The 20,058-nt window shown below is 43.3% G+C and overlaps 1 protein-coding gene across 7 annotated transcripts in view; it reads right to left on the reverse strand.

Moving 5' to 3' along the window:
- KMT2A (lysine methyltransferase 2A) overlaps positions 1-17,886 on the reverse strand; it is an 81,741-nt gene extending 63,855 nt beyond the window's left edge. For 4 of the 7 annotated variants that reach the window (XM_058545087.1, XM_058545089.1, XM_058545086.1 and 1 more), the window contains exons 1-2: positions 17,419-17,885; positions 15,236-15,334 (exon numbers count right to left, since the gene is read on the reverse strand). In XM_058545087.1, the coding sequence (XP_058401070.1) occupies positions 15,236-15,334; positions 17,419-17,850 (531 nt within the window). In that variant the 5' untranslated portion in view covers positions 17,851-17,885. Of the gene's footprint in view, positions 1-15,235; positions 15,335-17,418 lie in introns of all 7 variants that reach the window. The other 3 variants (XM_058545091.1, XM_058545090.1, XM_058545092.1) reach the window with 2 other exon arrangements.
- Positions 17,887-20,058: the final 2,172 nt, after the last annotated feature.

Raw genomic sequence — 20,058 nt, forward strand, 5'->3', positions numbered from 1 at the left:
GAATACAGAGTGTTGCCTGCTATGCTAGAGGAATACACCCGTTAGAGGAATGAACACGGAAGCAGAGCAGAAAGGCGACTAACCCTGTAAAGGAGAAAGGGTCAGCAAAGTCACTGTAGAAAGGATGAAAACGTAATTTAACTTTTGAAGGGTGATAAATCAGGGTTGGGGGGGAGATAGTGCAGGCAGAGAGAATAAGACATACAAAGGCACAGAGGTACAAAAGAGCATGGCATGGAGTGAAATGACAAACAGTTCAGTATGGCCTAGGCCCTACCTGAAAAGGGAAAGGGGCATAGGACATGAGGGGACAAAAAGGCAGAGGCAGATCATGAAAGGTCTCAAATGCCTTCATGTGTTTGAAGTTTATCTTCAAGGATGTGTGGGCCTCATCCTGAAGGCTATAGCTCATCAGTGATACTTTCAGGCAGGAGAGAAACATGATTAGATTTATATTTTCAGAAGATCACCATGACAGCAGTAGGGAAGTCGAGATTGCCTTTAAAACCAGAGGCAGGAAGAACAGTTACAAAATGACTACATTGGCACTGGGGATTGAGGGAAAGGACAAGGGTTTGATACAAAGGGTTAAGGGAATGGAAAGAATCAATAAAGACTTGCCGGTGTTTGGCTTCAGTTGATTAGCTTTATGGTGATATTTACCAAGATTGGGAATACAGGAAGGAAGAGAGGTTTATAGGAGTGGGAAGGGAGATCACTTCAGACATTTGCATTTGAAATGTCTATCCAAGTAGTAAGCTATAATGATGTGGAGAAAACACATCTGATTCAATGAATATATGAATGCTCAAACCATACATATACATGCAATCACCCAGGGAGAGACTACTGAGAGAAAAGGAGGGCCAGCGGCAGATCCATGAGGAATACCTACACTTAACCACGTACAGAGGAAAGAGAAGCCAAGAAAGGAGAGGAGATGGAATGGCCAAGGAGGAAGATCATGCGTGGTAAGTACAAAACAGTCAACGGAAGAATACATATCAAGGGACGGTCAAGTTGGGTAAGGACTGAAACTTGTACAGCGGGATATCAAAACTGGGAGGCCACCTGTGACATTACCAAGGCCAATTTCAATGCAATGTTAGAGGAAGGAGAAGCCAAACTGCAGTGGGTTGAGGTGTGAGTACAAAGTGACAAAATGGAAACGAGTATAGACTACCCTCTTGAAAAAACTCGGTTATATGGGAAAGGAGAGTTAGGGCCCAGGTAGGGAAAGACCAGCTTGGGGGGATTATTTGTTGAGTGGAGTATGTTTATATGCCAAAGGGGAACACAGCAGAAGGGAAGAAGAGATTGAAAATCCTCAAAAGCAAAGCAGTAATAAGTGGAAAAGGGACGGGGGGGCGCAGGGGGTCAGCGCTGGGAGGGAGTGAATACAAAGCACAATGGAGGGGAATGTTCTTCCATCAGGAAAGGAGCTCAACGTGGATTTAATTATTGAAAAGTTTATAGGTAGGAGTAAGCTTAGAAATTTCTCTGAAATCACAGGGAAAGCTCTGTTTATATGGGCATCCGTCAGGTGAGAGACACAACAGATTTCTTCAGACTCTCAAAGAGGCTCACAACCTACAAAAGTTTTAAGAACACAGCTCTGAAGGAAATAAATCACAGACAATGGCTGATTAAGAGTAAATGGGAGGGGGGCATAATGGGGAGTAGTGGAAAATGAGACACAAGGATTGGTAAAAACTGATTTGGTTGGAAAGGGGTAGCCACAGCAGGGCCAAGATAAAAGACAAATGAAGTATCAGAACCTTGTTAATTCTGGGATGCCATGGTCAAAGCTGATACAGTAAACAGCAGGGGGCTACCACTGGTTCTCAAACGTAGAAAAGGCGTAACTGTGTTTGAAGTTTATTCTGGAAACAGTATAAATATATACACACAAATAGAATTAGAGTAGGAAAGAGACTGAATGAAGAGAGACCAGATAGCAGTCTATAGCCATAATTCAACGTGACTGGCATTCAATCACCCAGCAAGTATTTACTAAGTATTGCCAGGCACTGTTTTAGTCTCTGAAGATACATAGGTGAAGAACTGACGAAATTCCTGCCCCAAGAAGCTACAATCTAGTGGAGACAGAAAATAAACATATAACAAATTAATAAAGAAACGAGGGCAATAAGGATTGATGGGGGTCAGCTATGGGGGCTATTTTCACTTCCACTAGGGTGGTCGGTCAGGAAAGGCTTCTCTCAGGTGATGGTTTACCAAGGATTGGCAAACTACGGGCCGCAGGCCAAATGTGGCCTGCCACCTGTTTTTGTTCAGTCCATGAGCTAAGAATGGTTGTCAACATTTTTAAATGGTTGAAAAAAATCAAAAGAAGACTATTTCGTGTACATGAAAATTATATGAAATTCAAATTTCAGTGTCCATAAATAAAGTTTTATTGGAACACAGCCATGCTCATTCGTTTATGTATTGTCTGTGGCTGCTTTTGCACTACAACAGCAGAGTTGAGTTGTTACAACAGAGACCATCTGGGCCTTTGCAGAAAAAACTTGCTGAACCCTGGTTTAGACATAAATGATGAGAAAAAGACAGACATCTATAAAGATCTAGGTGGAGTAGTATTCTAGCTTGATACTAAGTGCAAAGGTCCACAGACAGCAACAAGCACGGCCTGAATGACAGACGAAAAGGCCAGCATGGCTCTGTAGCAGAATGAATGAGAACAAGCAGAGATGGTGCTAGAGAAGCAGACCTGACCAGAGGCCAGATCAGGTATGGCTTTGTTGCCGTAGTAAGGAATCTGGATTTATTCCAGCAGTGGGGGAAAGCAGGCGACGGGGGGGGGGGGCGCATAACAGGTTTAAAGACAGGAAATAAGATTTGATTGATTTACACTTGGAGTACACAGTTGCTGTGTGAAGAACAAACTTTAAGGAGATAAGAACACAAGCGAGGAGATGACCGAGTAGTCCAATCAAAAGACTGTAATGGGTAAGTCTGGGGGTTTGGTGGTAGAATTGATGAGAGGAAGCTGGATTTAAGGTATTTTGGAGGTGAGGATAGAATTTGCTGATGAGTTATTTGGAATATGAATAAAAGAGAGAAATCAAGGATAACTCTTAAATTTTAGACCTGAACAACTAGGTAAATGGCAGAGTCATTCAGAACAAGGAGAAAGAAGAAAATTAGGATTCTTTGGACATGGTAAGTGTAAGACACCTATGAGACAACCAGCTGCTTCAATGCATACCTGTTTCCTTGCCTGGGAATAGCAGTGGCTACCTCAGAGGGTAGTCAGGAAGATTAGATGAGATAATACATGTGAAGTATTCAGAATACTGCCTGGCCCACAATAAACACTCAATAAATGCTAACCACTCTTACTATTATTATCCCAATGGAAGTGTCAAATAGGGCAGTTGGTTATACAAGTCTGGGACTCCAAGGAGTAGTCAGGGTTAGAGACAAAGATTTAGTAGTCGTTGGCAAATGAGGCCTGTTGAGATCACCTAGGAAGAGTGTAGATACAGAAGGTAGCGACTCCAACATTCAGGAGAGTTAAGCAAAGGAGGGAAGCCATACAGAATACTGAAAATTAATAACCAATGAGTTAAGAACAAAGCAAGTGAGCGTAGTGTTAAGGAATTCAAGAAAAAAGTGTTGCAAGAAGGGAGTAGTCAGCTGGTTCAAAAGCTGCCCAAAGGTTTAAGAGGATGAAGACTGAGAATTATCTATTCAATCTAGTAAGGGAGAGGTCCTTGAGGACTTTGATAAGAGCTGTTTCAGAAGTCCTGGGGATAAAAGCCCAACTGCAGTGGCTGAGGAGAGGAGGGGACGAGAGGTGAGAAAGTGGAGACAGCAATTAGAGCACTTTCAAGGACTTTTGTTGCAAAAGGCAGCAGAGAATTGGGTAGTAGCTGGAGGAGGATGTGGGGTCAAGGGTTTTTTAAAAGAAGGATTATATTAAGAGTTTGACAGTTTTATATGTTGATGAGCCCAATCCAGTTGTGAGAAAGAAACTGCCGACGCAGGAGAGAGAGTGGATAACTGCAGGAACAGCCCTGAGTAGATGAGAGGGGACGGAATCCAGAGTACAAGTGGAAAGTGGTACTTCTGCAAATGTAGAAGGTGACAGAGGATGTGGTAGTACTTAAGTTCCCTTTTAACAGGAAGAGAAAAGCTATTAAATACCTTGAGAATATTTAAAATATCTTGATTCATATATGACATTTGGTAGAAATGACTCTCAAGAATCAGTAAATCAATAAATGAAGAATATTACTTGAATTGCTCTCAAGAACAATTCTGTTAATATTAGTTTTGAGAGCTTCAACCTTCAAATTACCAATTTCCAAAGTATTTTGCAAAGTATAATTTTAGTACTTATATTCATGCTATATTTTAAGCTGAGCTCAGTAAAAAGAAATTAGACAGTAAGTTCCATAAGGGAAGAGACTTGTTCAATGCTAATGCCCCAACACTTGGTCATCTGCCTGGTACATGAAAGATGTTTTTTGAAAAATCAATCAGATTTTCCAATCTCTCTCCATTTCTTACTTTGTAGAGTGCTATATTTATGATGTCATTTAGGGGGAAGATGAGCCCCTTTGCAAGTACTTTTTCATCATTTTTAATAGAAGAAAATATAGTGATACCTGTAAATCATTTCCAAAAAGTGGAATATAACAATAATGCTGTTGAATCTATAAGAAGGGAAAAGTATAATATACACAAACATAGTCAAATACAGACATCAAGAGACAAACTTCTTCAGCCAAGATGGTTTCTGAAATTCAACTAGTCTAGAAATGTACGCAGTTATTTAACTAACATCACAGTCTCTTGTCAACAGACTGACAGGGGCAGGGCCAAGGCCAGATTCTCTCTGGTTATTGGTGCATCAAAGAGAACAGTGGTTGTTTGAATGCATAACAGATAGGAAGAGATTTAAACTGTTTTAGATACGATCGCTGCCTGATATTGAGAAATGTTAACCCACAAAGTCACCTAGGATTAAAGAGTTCAAAGACAACAATACACTGTTCTTCAATAAAATAGCTGGTAAAATTTTCACCCACACAAGAATGAAATCCAGTTTTCAAATATTTAATTCAATTCTACCTAGCAACTGTCACCTAAGAGATACAAATGCTACCTAGTTTGTAACTAGAAAAGAAATAGTACCCCCTCATCCTCACTCCATGTCAACAAGAGCAAGAAGCAAAGATGCTCAAAACAGCTAAGCAGATGAGACAGGTGAACTCCACCCATCCTGCTTCAGAAAAAGAGACAGTCATAAAGTATCTCATCTGTCTTTAAAAAAAAAGAAAAAAAACACAGCAAAATGAACTCACTACATCAGATAGTAGCTATACAGATTCTTGGCAATGCCCCAAATTACTTTGCAGGATCTTAAAAAACAGAACAAAACAAGCATAAATCAAGGAAGGTACAGTTCCAGACTCCTAAGTTCCAGGTCTGACCTGGTTTATCTGCTTGCCGAGCAGAAGAAATAAGCCCACTTAACTGATATACTATAGAAATTAAGTTAATCATGACAATCACAGGGTTTATTCTTCTCTGTTTAACAGGAAAGTACCACAAACTGACCAGATCCAACTGAATAGGCTGGAAAAATTAAGCAAACACCAACATTGTTTTCAGAGATGGTTCTTTTTATTATAAGAGGTTTTGGTCCCCCATATGCCAACTTTAAGTAAACTTCATTTTGAGCTATATGCTCATTCAACTGTAAGTTTCTACTATAAAACTTCAATTTTTTTCTTCCAGCTTTTTGTTCTTATCTTGGTACAAAAGTCAGGTTGCATCTTTCCTTCTGGGAAGATGGGCTGTTGAATGACCAAAGGCAACTAGAATAACAGTAAGGAATTCACAACTTCCTTCCCTCTGAAGGTAAACAGGGTTATCTCTCCGTAGTCAGTTTTCTGAAGGAGCAATGTGAAGTTAGATGACAAAAGTGAACATTCCCCTGGACAACACAACAAAGCTACAGAGTCGGCCAACCCAATTTTGACCTAATATTTTTTAGGAATTAATGTTCAATATATGAGTTGGGAAGTTTCGTGTTCTTAATATCTTGAAAAACCAACTGATTCTCTTCTGACTACCACATCATATTTGGAAGTTTGCCATCACATTCTGAGAAGCCTGCATTATGTGGCATTAACCTATTAAAAAAAAAAGTCCCTGGTATTTTTTTACCACTCCAACACTAGAATCTCTCAAGTAGAATAAAGAATGAGAATTATTCTTTGCTTTTATAATCTCTTGCTTTCTGAATTTATACGTGTATGACTAGCAATTAAAAGTTACAGGAAAAGTTTGAATCGCTTATATTTCCAATTCCCAGAGTTTCTCAAACGACATCCAATTTTACAATTAGGGAATCAAACTGCCCTTCACTTTGCCACCACTTGCAGAATTCCTGCGACAATCCAGCTTCACCTTTGAACTCCAGTCATTTTATGAGATTGTCTGGTTAAGAGTGGACAGCATTTACTATATGAAACTTAGAAAATAGTCATTATGTATAAATAACCTTAAATAAACCTAGCATCAATTCATCTAAAAGAAAGAATTTATACCCGATCCCAGTACTAAAGCTTCAATAACCCAATCAAGGTTTTGGAACTAAGAGTTCCAAACGAGCTGGTGTTAATATCAGCTCTGCCCAGACTTTTGGTAATCTATATGAATAATCCCAATTCACAGTTTTCATTCTGACTATACAGGAAATGCTTTCTGCAACCCAACATATCTAAAAAGGTTTCATTCTGAGTAATGCAAGCCCTCTACACAGCCTCAAAAGCCAAGGGTCAGAGGCCTGTGTAATCCTCATTCACATGAAGCAAACTTATGTTAGATTGGAAAGGATTTACAAAGCACTTGTTATAATACATCCACAAACAGTGCTAACCTTAACAAGGGATATTCTGAAGCACATCTCTTTAAACTACAACTGAAAATGGATATAAATGCTATAAATACCTATTTGTTTCCCATATCGAGACCACATCAACCATTTTCCCTGGTTTCTCTTGCTGTTTAAGATTTTTCTCTTAACTCCATTTATTAAATTTTTATTCTCCTATAAAATCATTTCATAAAGACATTTCTCTGGAGCTTACTACTGAAAGTTAATTATTGCCATAAATTGACAATTCAAATCAAATTCTTCTTAGGGAGTCAACGAGGCCCTTGGACCCCTTGGGGAATATTAAAAAGTATAAAACATGATCCATGCCCTCTAGGATCTGAATAAAAATATACTTATTGATTCACAGAATGAGAAGATACCTTGAGAGGTCATTTTACACACATATAGGCAGGACTGTACTTTAGAAATTCATCTCCAGAGAAGATCATAAAATTACTTTGGTAACTTTTTTACCATCGCTATAATGACAACCATCATTAGCAACAAGTTCTTTACACAACTACCCCTTGCTTCAGTTTAAACCTATTTTTCTCTTATTCTAGTATCAGTGGAGCTGGAAAACAGCTGGTTACCACTCCTAATAATGGATCCATTTGCCTCTTAACCTTTCATTCTCCCAACCTTCCTCATAGGACTGACTTCCAATCATATAATCATCTTTTGAGTCTCCTCAGAACCGTCTCCAAGGTCTCCTCATCCCTTTTAAGTTGAGTAACCTAGAAATGGAAACAACACTCAAGTAAGGGGATCAGTCCTAGTATTATCTATATAAAAGATGATGCCATCCCATGAGGATACCGCAACATCACCTTTAAAACCCAATTACTACTTTTACAAAAATGTCCTTTGATGGCTCTTAGACTTTCCTCTGCCATACTTAAGTTAGTTTACTATTTTTAAAAATTTACTCAGAATTATCTTGCTAATAGTCTTGTACAACGTAATAGCTTATGTAATGTATCCTTTGCAAAGTATTCCTAAAAGTCATATGTATATCAAATTTTCAATTCAAAGAACATTCACTGATTCCATATGAAAAGTCATCATTGTAAACAATATAAAACATAAATGATGACTTAGAAATGGTCCACGTCTTAAGGAAATCACAGTCTAATGGAGGACAATCAAAAGTACAACATAAGGTATCCCGGAGTAAATTCTCTAAGGGTAGGTATAAAGTAGTATAAGAAAATAGAAAGGGAGAAGTGAGTTTCAACTAGTAGTGGCATCTGCGAAAGCTTCATGGAAGAGACGGGATCTGAGGATCTGAGATGAGCCATGAAAGAGGCAGGGCAAGATGGGAAAGACCTTAAGGCAAAGGAGAGGCATTAGCAAACGTATAAAGGCAGGTACACACAGACTGAGGAGAACATCTAATACACTGGTAGTCCAATATGGTTGAAGCACATAAGTGAGAATGTGTGTTCAGGAGATAATGTTCAAAATGTAGAAATGTAGGCCAACTAGATTATGAAGGGCTGAGAATTTTACATCTTATTTTATATTCAGTGAGAAGTTAAAGAGTTTTAGGAATAAAATGACATAATCAGACCTGGATTTAAGAAAACCATTGGCAACACTGCATACACTGAAAAGGAAGGCAAGGAGAGTAGTTAGGAGATTATGGTAATAATCCATACAAAGGTAATGGAAATTTAAAGTAGGATGGTAAAAACAGAAAAGCAGGGACAGATTAAAGAAACTCTACAACAGTATCATGGACAAGCCTCAGAAATTGATTGGATAGGGTGGGATGAGAAAGCAGTTGAAGATAGCACAGTGCAGAGGGCAAGAATGAGCTCTCAAATAGATACAGGTTTGGATTTGAATTCTAGCTCTGCCAATTACTAGCCATATGACTTAAGGAAAACTATTTAACTTGTCTGTGCCTCAGTTTCTTCATCGGTAAAAGATGGTGTATCAGGTATTTTAGCAAACGTTTTTTTTAAGAGCGATAAAGCAGAACTGTATTTTTCCTCCTTAAGCATACTACCCTCTACTAGTTATTCTTAAACTTTAATCTGTTTTTGACTATTCTGCTTGTGTTTTTTTCATTTCTCAAGTTAAGTTCCAACCTCTACAAATTGTAACCTACAACTCAGCATTTCTTCTATAATTAAATTAATTGCACTGATTTCTATAGACCAACACTTACTCTTTCCAAGCTGAACAAATGTCAAATAGTTACCAGGTACAGACTGATAGATCTGAACCTGGGGACCAAGACCCTGAAGAGCCTCAGCATTGTTGTAGGGGATCACCAAGTACTGGTACTCATAAAAAGATAAGGAACACTAGTTACAGACACCAAGAGTAGCAACTCCAATAGAGCTGCCTCGGCCTGATAATTATGCAACTCATGGAGGTGCTGTATTCCTTGGTATCCTACCTGCCTATTTACTGTCTTGTTCTTTCTCCTCCCTGTTTTGCCTTATCTCTAATTATGTTCTAGTTGGACACCAATGGTACCAGCTGTTACCAAGATGCTTGCGTGGCCTTCAGTTTGGTTCCACTTAGCTTACTGATGAACTTGACACCCAGACCAAAATTAAGAACATTCTAAAGTCAAGATTATAGCACTCCAGTAGGTATATACATGTACAAGTATACATGTATACCCCAAAGTAATAAAAATCAGTTATCTCGGTGGAAAAAAAAAATTATAGGACTTGTGTCCTTTCAATCTCTGAGTCCTAATAATAATTAGGGATTCCTGTGTACCAGACAAAGTGCTAAGGACTTTGCATGCACAATTTCAATTAAGCCTCACAATTATCTTATGAAGCATGATTATCACTAATTTACAAATGAAGAAACTGAAGCACGGAGAGGTTAAGAAAATTTCCAAGGTCATTCAGCTAATAAATGATGGAGCCAAGATTTGAACCCAGGCAGTCTAAATCCAGAGCCCATGGTCTTAATACCTCTTAATTACTGTGCTATACTATCTCACACTATTAATGATTAGATAATGAGATTCTCCCCCTCCTTTGTAAAGGTATTTATACATGCACAAATTAAAAATCCTAGCTAGGGAGATTACAAAAGGATTTCCTCATTAACTAAGCTTAAAGAGATGTTATCCACATGGTTTTACTACTTATAATTAAAGGCAATAATCTAGGGACAATGTTGTATGTTTGTGTTTCATCTAAAAATTAGTCAATACTCATGGATGGGCAGAAGTTGAATAGAGGCGTGTGTAAATATTTATTCCTCTAGCTGTAGATATTTATTATAGATATTTGTGATTAACTTCCCCCAGTTTAGAACTGAGATAGTACAAAGGAGAGCTTAATGAAAAAATTTTCTCCAAAAACACTCCTCACAAGTAATGTTACTCTCCTAATTCAAGACAGAAAGCCACAATTACTTTGATGCTGTAAAATGAGAATGAAACAACGATGCTTCAGCAAAACATGTATCTTAATGGTTGGATCTCTCTAAAACAGATCGACTGTTAGAAAGGTTCAGAGCTCTTATTGCTGAAAGACATCAAAACATTTACACACAAACATTCCAACCAAACACAAAAACAGAAATTCAAGAAAATAGATAAACTATATGGAAGAAACTCCAACTCCAGAAATAAATGCCAGTGGAATAGATCCTACCCACTGGTACTACACGCGGCACTGCTGTAGTGATAATTAAAGGTAAGATATCTGGGGAAACCCCTTCAGCCTATTTGTCAAATAGAAAAACAACTACTCATTTCAAAGAAAGGGGAATTTTCATACACAGCACAGAAAACTGCCAACTAACTCTTAACATTTATATCTTTAACTCTTTCCTTACAACTAAAACTCATTAGGGTAGTATATTCAACATCTAAAAAGTTAAACCAAGTTTGGCCTCTAAGAAGTTTCGTACTAATCCTACAAGTGGACTGATATATCCAAAACAACTGCAAATCACACAACAAAATTCTTCTTTCAAATGTGCTAGTCTTTCAAAGCGAACGTCTGGCAGCGGCTACAGCCTCATGGTCGGCTTCCCCTGGTGTGTAACCTGACAAGGCACGAAGCTCACTGAAATATTTAACAGTGCTGGTATGGATTTCTTTGGCTAGATCAAGAAAAGCAGCTCATCCTTTTTAAAAAGGTAAAGAACCATTTTATGGGATGTCATTCCCTCGGTGCAAGTGTCTGTGTATTTCCTCTGGGCTTTCTCAGAGACCTTATTGAGGGGGAAAATGAAAAGGCTAACAAAAGGACCCCTTTTCTCTCCCTATTCCCAACATAATCCACCTCAGCCACAGGGCCAGTAGCATCCACAGGGCCACTGTCATAAATGCCAGCAATTAGAGAATTAGGCCATAAAACCACCCACTCAGGTATAAGAGCACAGGCCTCCAGCTTTATTTAATGCATGCCATAAAGATCCTGTACTTCCTTCTTTCAGGCCTTCTTCACAACCAATGAAGTGACAATAACAAAAAAAGTAGCCCTTTGTCTGTCTGCCTCATATTGATGTGATCAATGAAACCATCTGGGTCCAGGTGAAGGATTTAAGATTCCTTTTTCTTACTAAAGACTGCATTTCCTCTAGCATGACACATATAGACCCATTAAAGGATTATGCTGTATTCTGAGCACTAATATAATTGAAACTACATTTTCCAGAAAAATCATTTTACTTTATTCTGAGACTACTCTAGAAGCCAATTCCTGAACTTCTCAAGAAATACTGGAGCCTACAAGAGTATTCTTAATTAACTCAATAATTTCTAGAGCCTCCTGAAGTCTTTTCTAATCAAAAAAGTTAATTCAAATCTCAAAGTTAACTTTCATTCAGTCTGTTTTAAAATCTGATACAATTTAGGAGCAATCAATAATTTCATTTGATTGATTGTCTTCACAACCTACCAGTCCACAAAAATCACAAGTCTGTGATTTACTCCACAATAAGATTTTATTTATCAAGCTTTAAACCAATCTAGATAAGACCCAAACACTTTTTAACAGTGAACTCTTTAGCTTCCTCTTTCCTACAAGTGCCTACAGGGTTAAGAATCTGACCAAAATGTAGGTACTCATGTCAGACTCATTAGTAATTTAACCTTTCTTAATCCCCCAAAATAACATATGCAAACAAAAAGAAGGTCCCATCCCAGCAATCTTAGAATAAATTCCTCCCAAAGCAGCGATAGTCATAAAGCTTTCCCCTTTCTTAAAGGTCTGTGCCACTGGGCTCTCCACCTTGGCAGAGGAAGAATGGAAAGAGACAAGATATTCACAAAAGGCTGACTGAAGGCCCTCAGTTAAGTGCTAGAAGGAAGCTGAGGTTCTGTGCCAACACTAGTGGAATGTGGGCAGGCACAAAGAGATCTTAATTAGGAGACCTACAATTAAAACACAGTGAGTCTCCAAAAGAGAGAGAGCACTACAGTCTGTTATGCCTCAGAGCAAGCAAAGCACTGTTGCCACCCCCTCTAGCCACAGGGCAAGGAAGGCAAAGGGAATTGAGTCTGCACAGCTGCTCTACGGAGAGACAGCTCCAAAGTGAGCAGAGATGGGAATTGAGTCAAGATGGAAGTATCTTCTCTTCTCAACTTCCCATCAGAAGATAAACCACTGTTTTGTGAATGATGATTTCCTACAGGAGCATGTGCCTTAAGATAAGTAAATGGAAGGTAGAGATGGAGACATGTCATATGGTTTTCAGTGACAGATGAAGAAAAGTTCTAAAGACTGCATTTCTGATGCTCAGTACAAACCAAAGCACTACATTTCTGAGTATATTAACGACTACTCCCCTGCAAAGTAGGTACTATCACTTTGGATTCATATATACATCAGTGCATTAGATTTTTCTTTTCATTTAAAAGCTCACACACCTAAAGGAATACACCACCTAGACTGAAAATAACTTCCCTTTTGGACAGTCAGGAATCCACAACATTGAAAACATGAACACAAATTTAGCCAAACAGGAGGACCTCTAAACACCAGATAATGAGCTGTATTTAAAATTTGATCTTCCTTTTTCTTATAAATGAAATTGGTCAACTTCAGCAAAGAATTTTTTCCATAGAGTTAAGTCCTTATATTTTGTCCATACAATGAAAACTTTCCCACCAAGTTGAAATTTCTCTTCCCAAAACAAATGTCAGTTAAATGGGCAAATGTACAATCTGATATTAAAAATTACCAAACATGCTCACTGACTCTGATGCTTTAAATAAACTCAGAATAAGAAGTTCTAACTAACCAAAAAATTGATATAATAGAATGGAATCAGAATACTGGAGCATAAAAGATTCATGAGCTAATTAATATTTAGCCCAATCTTTTCATTTTACAGATCAGAAATGTAAGGTTAAAAGTGAATTGCCCAAGGTCCCATAACTGAGCAGTGAGAGAGGTGAGTGCGAGGAGAGCCCAGGTCCACTGACTTTCGCTCTGAGGCTTCTTCTATTCCACTGTGTTCTCTGCTTCATTTTCCTTGTGCCAAGCTGAGGATTAGCTGTAAAGGTAATGAAGGAGCAACTCCCACTCTTGGTAATATGCCCAATGAATATCAAAAAAAAAAAAAAAATCACAGACACTCTCCAACTACAGGACCATCATCTTTTCTAAGCCCAGCCCAAGAGCCCACCTTAATCCACCTCAACTAAACTGCCATTTTAAAGGAAAACAAACACATACCAATATTGCAATTCGGTTTCAATTTACATCCAATTAAAGTCTGCCATGTTATGATCAGGGTGGAAATTTTCCTTTTAAAATTTTGTGAGGTGGTAAGAAAGGTAACCGGATTATGAAATTAATAAACAAAGACTAGTTGCTGATAAATAAACCATTTCTGGGGTTTATATTAAAACAGCCCAAATTCTAGTCAACAGAAAGGATGCTGTTGACTGAGACAATCCTCAGAAAAGCAGGACACTGATATTATGCAGGGGGGAGGGAAGGCAAAAAAGCAGACCTCTGTGATTTCTTACAGTGCTCAATACAATAAAACTTTAATTCTACTTCTCAATTGTCATACAGAAAGGCCAAATAGGAGGCCAGCAACACCTATATATTTTTCAAAATAATCCCATGCTGACAGCATTTGGTCATGAAGAACTCTTACATGTAGTTGTTACCCAGAGAGCTATTCAACACCAGGGAGGTTAGGAACTTGTGGTGGTGAAGGACAAGTCTGCCATGGCTAAAGGAGTTTAAATTGGGAAGTGATCTGGAAGTTCTGTCACCTTTCAACCACCTTAACTTACTAGTTCTATAAGCATTAACTTACGTTTTGTTATGGACAAGTTATAGTCATTATTCATTTAAAGCAAACCAGAATTTAAAGAAGCTAGAATCATTTTGGGTCACAAAACCATTTCTTCATGAATCTAGACAAGACTTGATACATAGCTGTGAATGAATTCTGAGAAACAATCTTTAGAATTCTGTAAGTATATCAGCCCAGGGGAACCCTAAAACTCCCTTTTGGAACTTTATCATTGATTTGTGAGACTCTGTAACAAAATGCTTGGTTTCTACACTGAAAACCACCAGGTCAAAGGATATAATCACTATGGTACTAAACCATACTACGGGTTAGCAGTAATCAATGCATACCATCAACCCATACCAGATTGCCTCAAACTACCACATAAAAAGCTTACCAATGGAACAACAGCTCATTCAAGCCCAATTCAGAAATAATACTGAAGTCTAATGTAAGGAGTCAACCACTTTTCCCATACTGAAATAGCAACTACTGTTCAGGCAAAAGTTTTAAAGTAAAAAAAAAAGCATATCAATATGATCTGATCTGAAATAATTGCAATTCCTTGACAGGCTTTTCACTACAGACTACTGCTAAGCAAAATACTGCCAGTGGATAAGAAAATGTTAGCACCTGATTAAAACTTTAAAGGTGATTGGTCAAAGACCAACAGATAAAATATTCTGGTGCCCAGACATTAGGTCCCTGAATCCAGGTGGCTCTCTTTCTAACCAGTCTCTTGAAAAGCTCTGATTGGAAGCTGTCAGCATAAAACTTTGCTTTTGAATATGTGATAACAACATTTGGAATGTGAACACTTGGTCCTTCAATACAAAATACATAAGCATGCTAAACAAGAAGAAAATGCTTCTCAGGATCCCCTTAAAATAGACTAACTTCTCCTAATAGACACTTTCTTATCATACTCAAATATACATGGGGCTAAAATTCTACATATAACCAGGCAAGTCTCAATTTTGAAAATAAGCAGGTAAATGAAATGTCAGTAAGTCTATTTATTTATTTATTTTTTTTGCTGCTGTATCTTTTAAAAAAGCAAAATCAACTCACATTTAAGCACCAACTCCATGCAAGTAACCTGAACGGTTCAGTCTTTTTGTCATGTATGAGGCCTTTGGTTCTCCAACTACATGGGATCTGTGTTGTTAGCTTAAAAAATACAGAATTGGCCTTTCAAAAAAAAATAATAATCTACAGCAACCAATAAATAGTCTCAAACAACCCTGCTGACTGCAGCTGCCTTCTGAAGGCTGGGAAAAGGAGGTGGAGATAGAGCAGAGAGAGGCAGGGAAAAGGGACGCGGCAGCTAGCTACATAGCAAGGAACACGCCCCCATCATGTCCTCCTTGCTCTGTCAGAAGGCGGGTTGTTGTCAGTCTCCTGATCAGGCTGCCTTAGAAACGATTTAAAAAAGGAGGCAGGAAGACTAACAACTAAAAAATGCCAGCTCCCTGAAAGGAGGGGCCGGGGTCCCTGGGATCTCCTCCCTCCCCTTCTTCCCAAGATCTTTCCGTATATCTAAAGGGGTGCGGGGCACAATAGGGGACAAGGGGTTTGCCCAGGATATTTTGTGTGCACCAACGGCAGAGCACGCAGGAAACGGCTGGTTGTTATCTTTCCCTTTCTGTTTCAATCAAGAGCGCTCCAGAGCAGCAACCCCCTGCCCCCCTGCTTCAGCCCCTAGCAGCTGCTCTTCCTCCTCCTAGCATCCCCCATCCCCTTCTCCCCCCTCCCCTACAATTCAAACTCCCCCTTCTGCATCCAAAGGAAAACAAATGCGCAACGCCACTGGCTGAACCTGAACTCAACTTCCCTGCCCAGGGCAACTTTCCTTTTTGCTGAAGGGGGCTGAATAATGCTTATCAAAGCATCCCCACTCTGGCCCCAGTACTCATGGGTAAGGGGCAAAGCTCTTGACCCTTCATCCACCTTGGGTCCCCTTATAAGAATCAGAGAGCTAACGCTAACTCCTCCTTCTAAGGAATAACTTTGCTTCATAACCCACCTCTTTCCCCCAACCAAAAGCAACCACCACCACCACCACACTAAGGTAAAACTGTCCCTTATCTACTCTCCTCACCCCAACCCTGCTTTCCCCACCCCTTTCAAGCCCCAGGATTGGCCCAGGAAAAGGTGGATCAATAATGAAATGACGGAGAAAAGAAGGGCGGGAGGGAACTAGGGTTGGAGACTGCGTGCTCACAGGCGCAGTGGGTGGGGTAGCAGAGCAGCTGCTTCCCCTGGGAGGATGCTGCCCAAGTCCCCCCACAAATACCTCCCCTCAGAGGGGCCCCCTTCCCCAGAGCTGGAGGGAAAGCCTGCCTCCTCTCCAGGGGGAATGGTGGAAAGCTGCTCTTCTCTGAGCCTAGGGGACAGTGGACTATTTTCCCCTCCAAGATGCCACTAATCCTTCATTCTAAAGGAGGAAAGGGTGGAGTGAAGGTAGAGTAATTCCCTGCTACCAATAGGCTAGAAACTGTAGCTCTGTAAGATGGGGGAAACAGACTGCTGTATGAGGAGATCACCGTTATCTTCAGAGGGAGAGGAGGTGAAGGGAGGCAAGGTGGAGAGGAAAGATTTTCCCTGGTGGGGTAGTGCGGGATGAGGGAGGATCTATCTGCTTGGGGTGGGGTGGAGAGTGGAGGTGAAGGAAGGGGGAGTGGCTGGTAGTGTAGGGACCTGGCCTGGGGATGGGGCGAGGGTTCATCAGGTTTTCGGAAGCAAGGTGCTGGAAGAGACATGGGTCCCCAAGGGTGGGAGAAGAACGTGGCCCTGGATGAGGCCATCACCCGAGAGATGCCCAAGAGGAAAACTGCCCCAGGAGTCAAACATCTGCCCAGAGAGGGAGGCGGGGATGTGGCGGGATCAGGTCTCTAGGAGGGAGGGAGGGAGGAATCTTGCTCGGATGAGGTAATCTGTGAAAGGGAGGAGGGGTTCAGTCCCGGGATGGGAAACCCCGGCGAGGGGTCTGTGCCAAGGGATTTGGGGAAGGGTCAGGGGAAGGAGGGTGGGGGGCAAACGCCCTTAGCCAGATGGGTCCAAACCCCGGGGTGGGGGCGCCTAGGGGTTCTGCACCCACGTATGGGGATCCCAAGATGGGAGGGCCATTTGCTCCGGGTCAGGGACCCCAGGATGGTCCCAGAATTGGGATGCTCCACAATCCCGGATGGGGGAGGGGAGGGGGCTCCGCAGAGGGTCGAGACCCCGGACCTGGGGGTTCCTCGCCCCCTTACCTCTCCGCTGCCGCCGCCTCCGCCGCTCTCCCCAAACACGGCCCGGAACCGGCGCAGGTTGGTGCCGATGGCGGCCGAGACCTGCAGCGCCGCGTCGAAACCCGGGCCCACCCGGAGCAGGGCCGGCCCGGAGGAGGCTGAGGACGATGACGAAGACGAAGACGAGGCGGACGACGAAGAGGCTGCTGAGGCGGCGGCCGCTCCCCCTGGAACCCCAGCCCCGCTGCTTCCCGCCGCCGCCGCCGCGGCCGCCACAGCCGGGGGGGAGGGGGGCGCCCCGGGGCCGCCGCCGCCGACCGGGGGCCCGGGGGGAAGCAGCAGGGCCGGGATGCGTTGCCGCGGGGCGCCCCCTAGGCCCCGGCGCCCCCCGCCGCCGCCGCCCCCGGTGGTCCCGGGTCGGGCGGGGAAGCGCCACCGACAGCTGTGCGCCATGTTCGCCCCGTGAAGTGAAGCAGCGAGAGGGAGAGGCGACAACACAGGGGGGCGGGGAGGCGGAGGGGGGGCCAGAGGGCCCCGGAACCTGCCTAACGCGCTCGGCGCGCCCGGCGGCCTGCACCCTGCCGGCCGCTATGCAGAGCGCCGGGCCTCGCCCGCCGGCCCAGCAATCTGTATACCCGGCTCGGGCCTCCGCGCCTGACGCTGGGCGGCGGCTACTCCATGCCGAGGCCGGGGCCGCCGCCGCCTGCCCGCCTGCCCGCCCCGCAACCTGGATAACTGCATGCCCCGCCCTCCGGGAGCGGCATTGCTCGGGAAAAGGGGGGGGAAGGAAGCCCAGGAGCCCGACGCGGAGCGCGGGTTCCGGGGAGAGGGGGAGGGGGCGAGAACTACGGGGAGGATGGAGGCGGAGGGAGCCGGGCTGCTGCAGCCTGGAGAGCCGAGAGGCGGATTACACACGTTCCCGGGATGCGCTGGGAATCGAACCGCCCGGGAGAGCGGCTACCAGTATAACGCGGCTGCCGGGTCGGGGACGAGTGAGCTTTCTCTGCCTCGAGGCGCGGATACAAGATAGTTAGCCCTAATTTAACGCTTTTAGAATAAAAGAGCCCTTATTGTACTACATGCAAAACGGAAGCGTTGACCAGTTTACTATATGCAAAATAGAAAGGCCCTTAATGAATGCGCTTTAAAACATAAAAAAGAGCCCCTCCCATTTTCATGCTGGAGCTCTCTCCAAAATGCACACACCAAGTGGCAGGTCTCCCGCCACCTCCTCGCCCTACTATGCACTCGGGGCTGAGGAACCCCTGGCTTTCGTGCCCTTCTGCAGAGAGTTAGGTCGTTGTTTCTCCAGCCCGGGGGTTGGGGCCACGGCGTGCTCCGCTAACGAGGCGCTGTTACAACGAAGCTGAAGCTGGGTGGCTAACGGGGCCTGGAGGGAAGAGGCGGGCAAAAGCGCCCCCGCCCCTTCTTCCTCAGTTCTCTGCCTGCCGCTGCATGCAAAGCAGACCCTAATGTATGCATGCGGAGGGAGGGGGGCTCGCGAGCACGTTTCTGATTAAGAGAGGGGGAGGAGAAGAGCGTTGGGCATTATGATACACTGGGTGGAAGGGGCCCGCCGGCGGCGAGCTCTCTGCGCGGGGTTAGTAGGCTGAGGGGGGAGGGGGAAGGAAGGAGGAGGGTTAGGGCGGGGGATGAATATCCACCGGGTTTACTTTATTGCGGGAAAGAGGAGAGGGCGCCTCAAGCTAGGCGTTAGAAGCCTGCAAGGCTGGGAAAGCAGAGAAGGGAGGGAGGGGTTTGTACCGGGAGAACTTGCGTTGGCTGAGGCTGGGGGATCGATACACAGCCTGCAGGCCCCGGGGCAGCCTCTATCCCCCCAGCCGTGGTGGAGTTCGCTGGAAGGTCACGCAGCCTTCCTGGACTCCCGCACCGGTACAGCGCACTGCATGTAATATTACAGCCTGGGGCGGCGAATTTGGGAAGGAGGGGGAGGGTCGTGGTGAGCAGGTTGCAATCAGTTCTGGCCCTCCGGAGGGTGCACTGCACGCCTCCAGAGAAGGTCCACGGCCTCCTGGTGCTGAAAACCTACGTCCCTCCACCCGCGAAACGTTTTTGCAGAGCGAACGATGGGGTAGGGGCTGGAAGGGAGCAGAGAAAGGGAGGAGACACAGGAAAGCTCCAACTCCCCCAACTCGTCCCGGATCGATCGTCGTTCCAACCGCGCAGGATGGAGCCCAGATGGTTTGCAAAGCGCACACTCACACAGCGCACACACAGAACCAGATTCCGTTGTTACATCGCGTGGTTTTCTAGGTGCAAAAAGGGTGGGAGTAGCGGGAGAGTCTCTTAAACGGCAGCCCCAGGACTCTGCTAAGGACATAGACACCCCATTGTGGACGGTTTCTCCATTGCAATATATTTAGCGTTAGGCGCGGGGGGTTTTGCATCAGTGTAGCTCTGATCAGTTACAGATTGGCGACCACGTGGATTCCCTCAAGCATCCTGATTTGTCCCCTCTCTCTCTTTCGCTTATTTTTCTTTTGTATTTGCCGCCCCCCCTTCTTTCATATGCATAACGGTCTGCAGAGGTAATAGGCAGGGGACTGAGTGACAGGCTTTATATAACTGTGTCAACAGGATCTCTTCCCGTCCTCCACCCATGAGAAAACGTAAACCTGCTGAAGTTCCTCACTTCTAGCA

This window comes from Diceros bicornis, chromosome 7 (assembly GCF_020826845.1).
Source record: "Diceros bicornis minor isolate mBicDic1 chromosome 7, mDicBic1.mat.cur, whole genome shotgun sequence".
NCBI classification, from domain to species: Eukaryota; Metazoa; Chordata; class Mammalia; order Perissodactyla; family Rhinocerotidae; genus Diceros; species Diceros bicornis.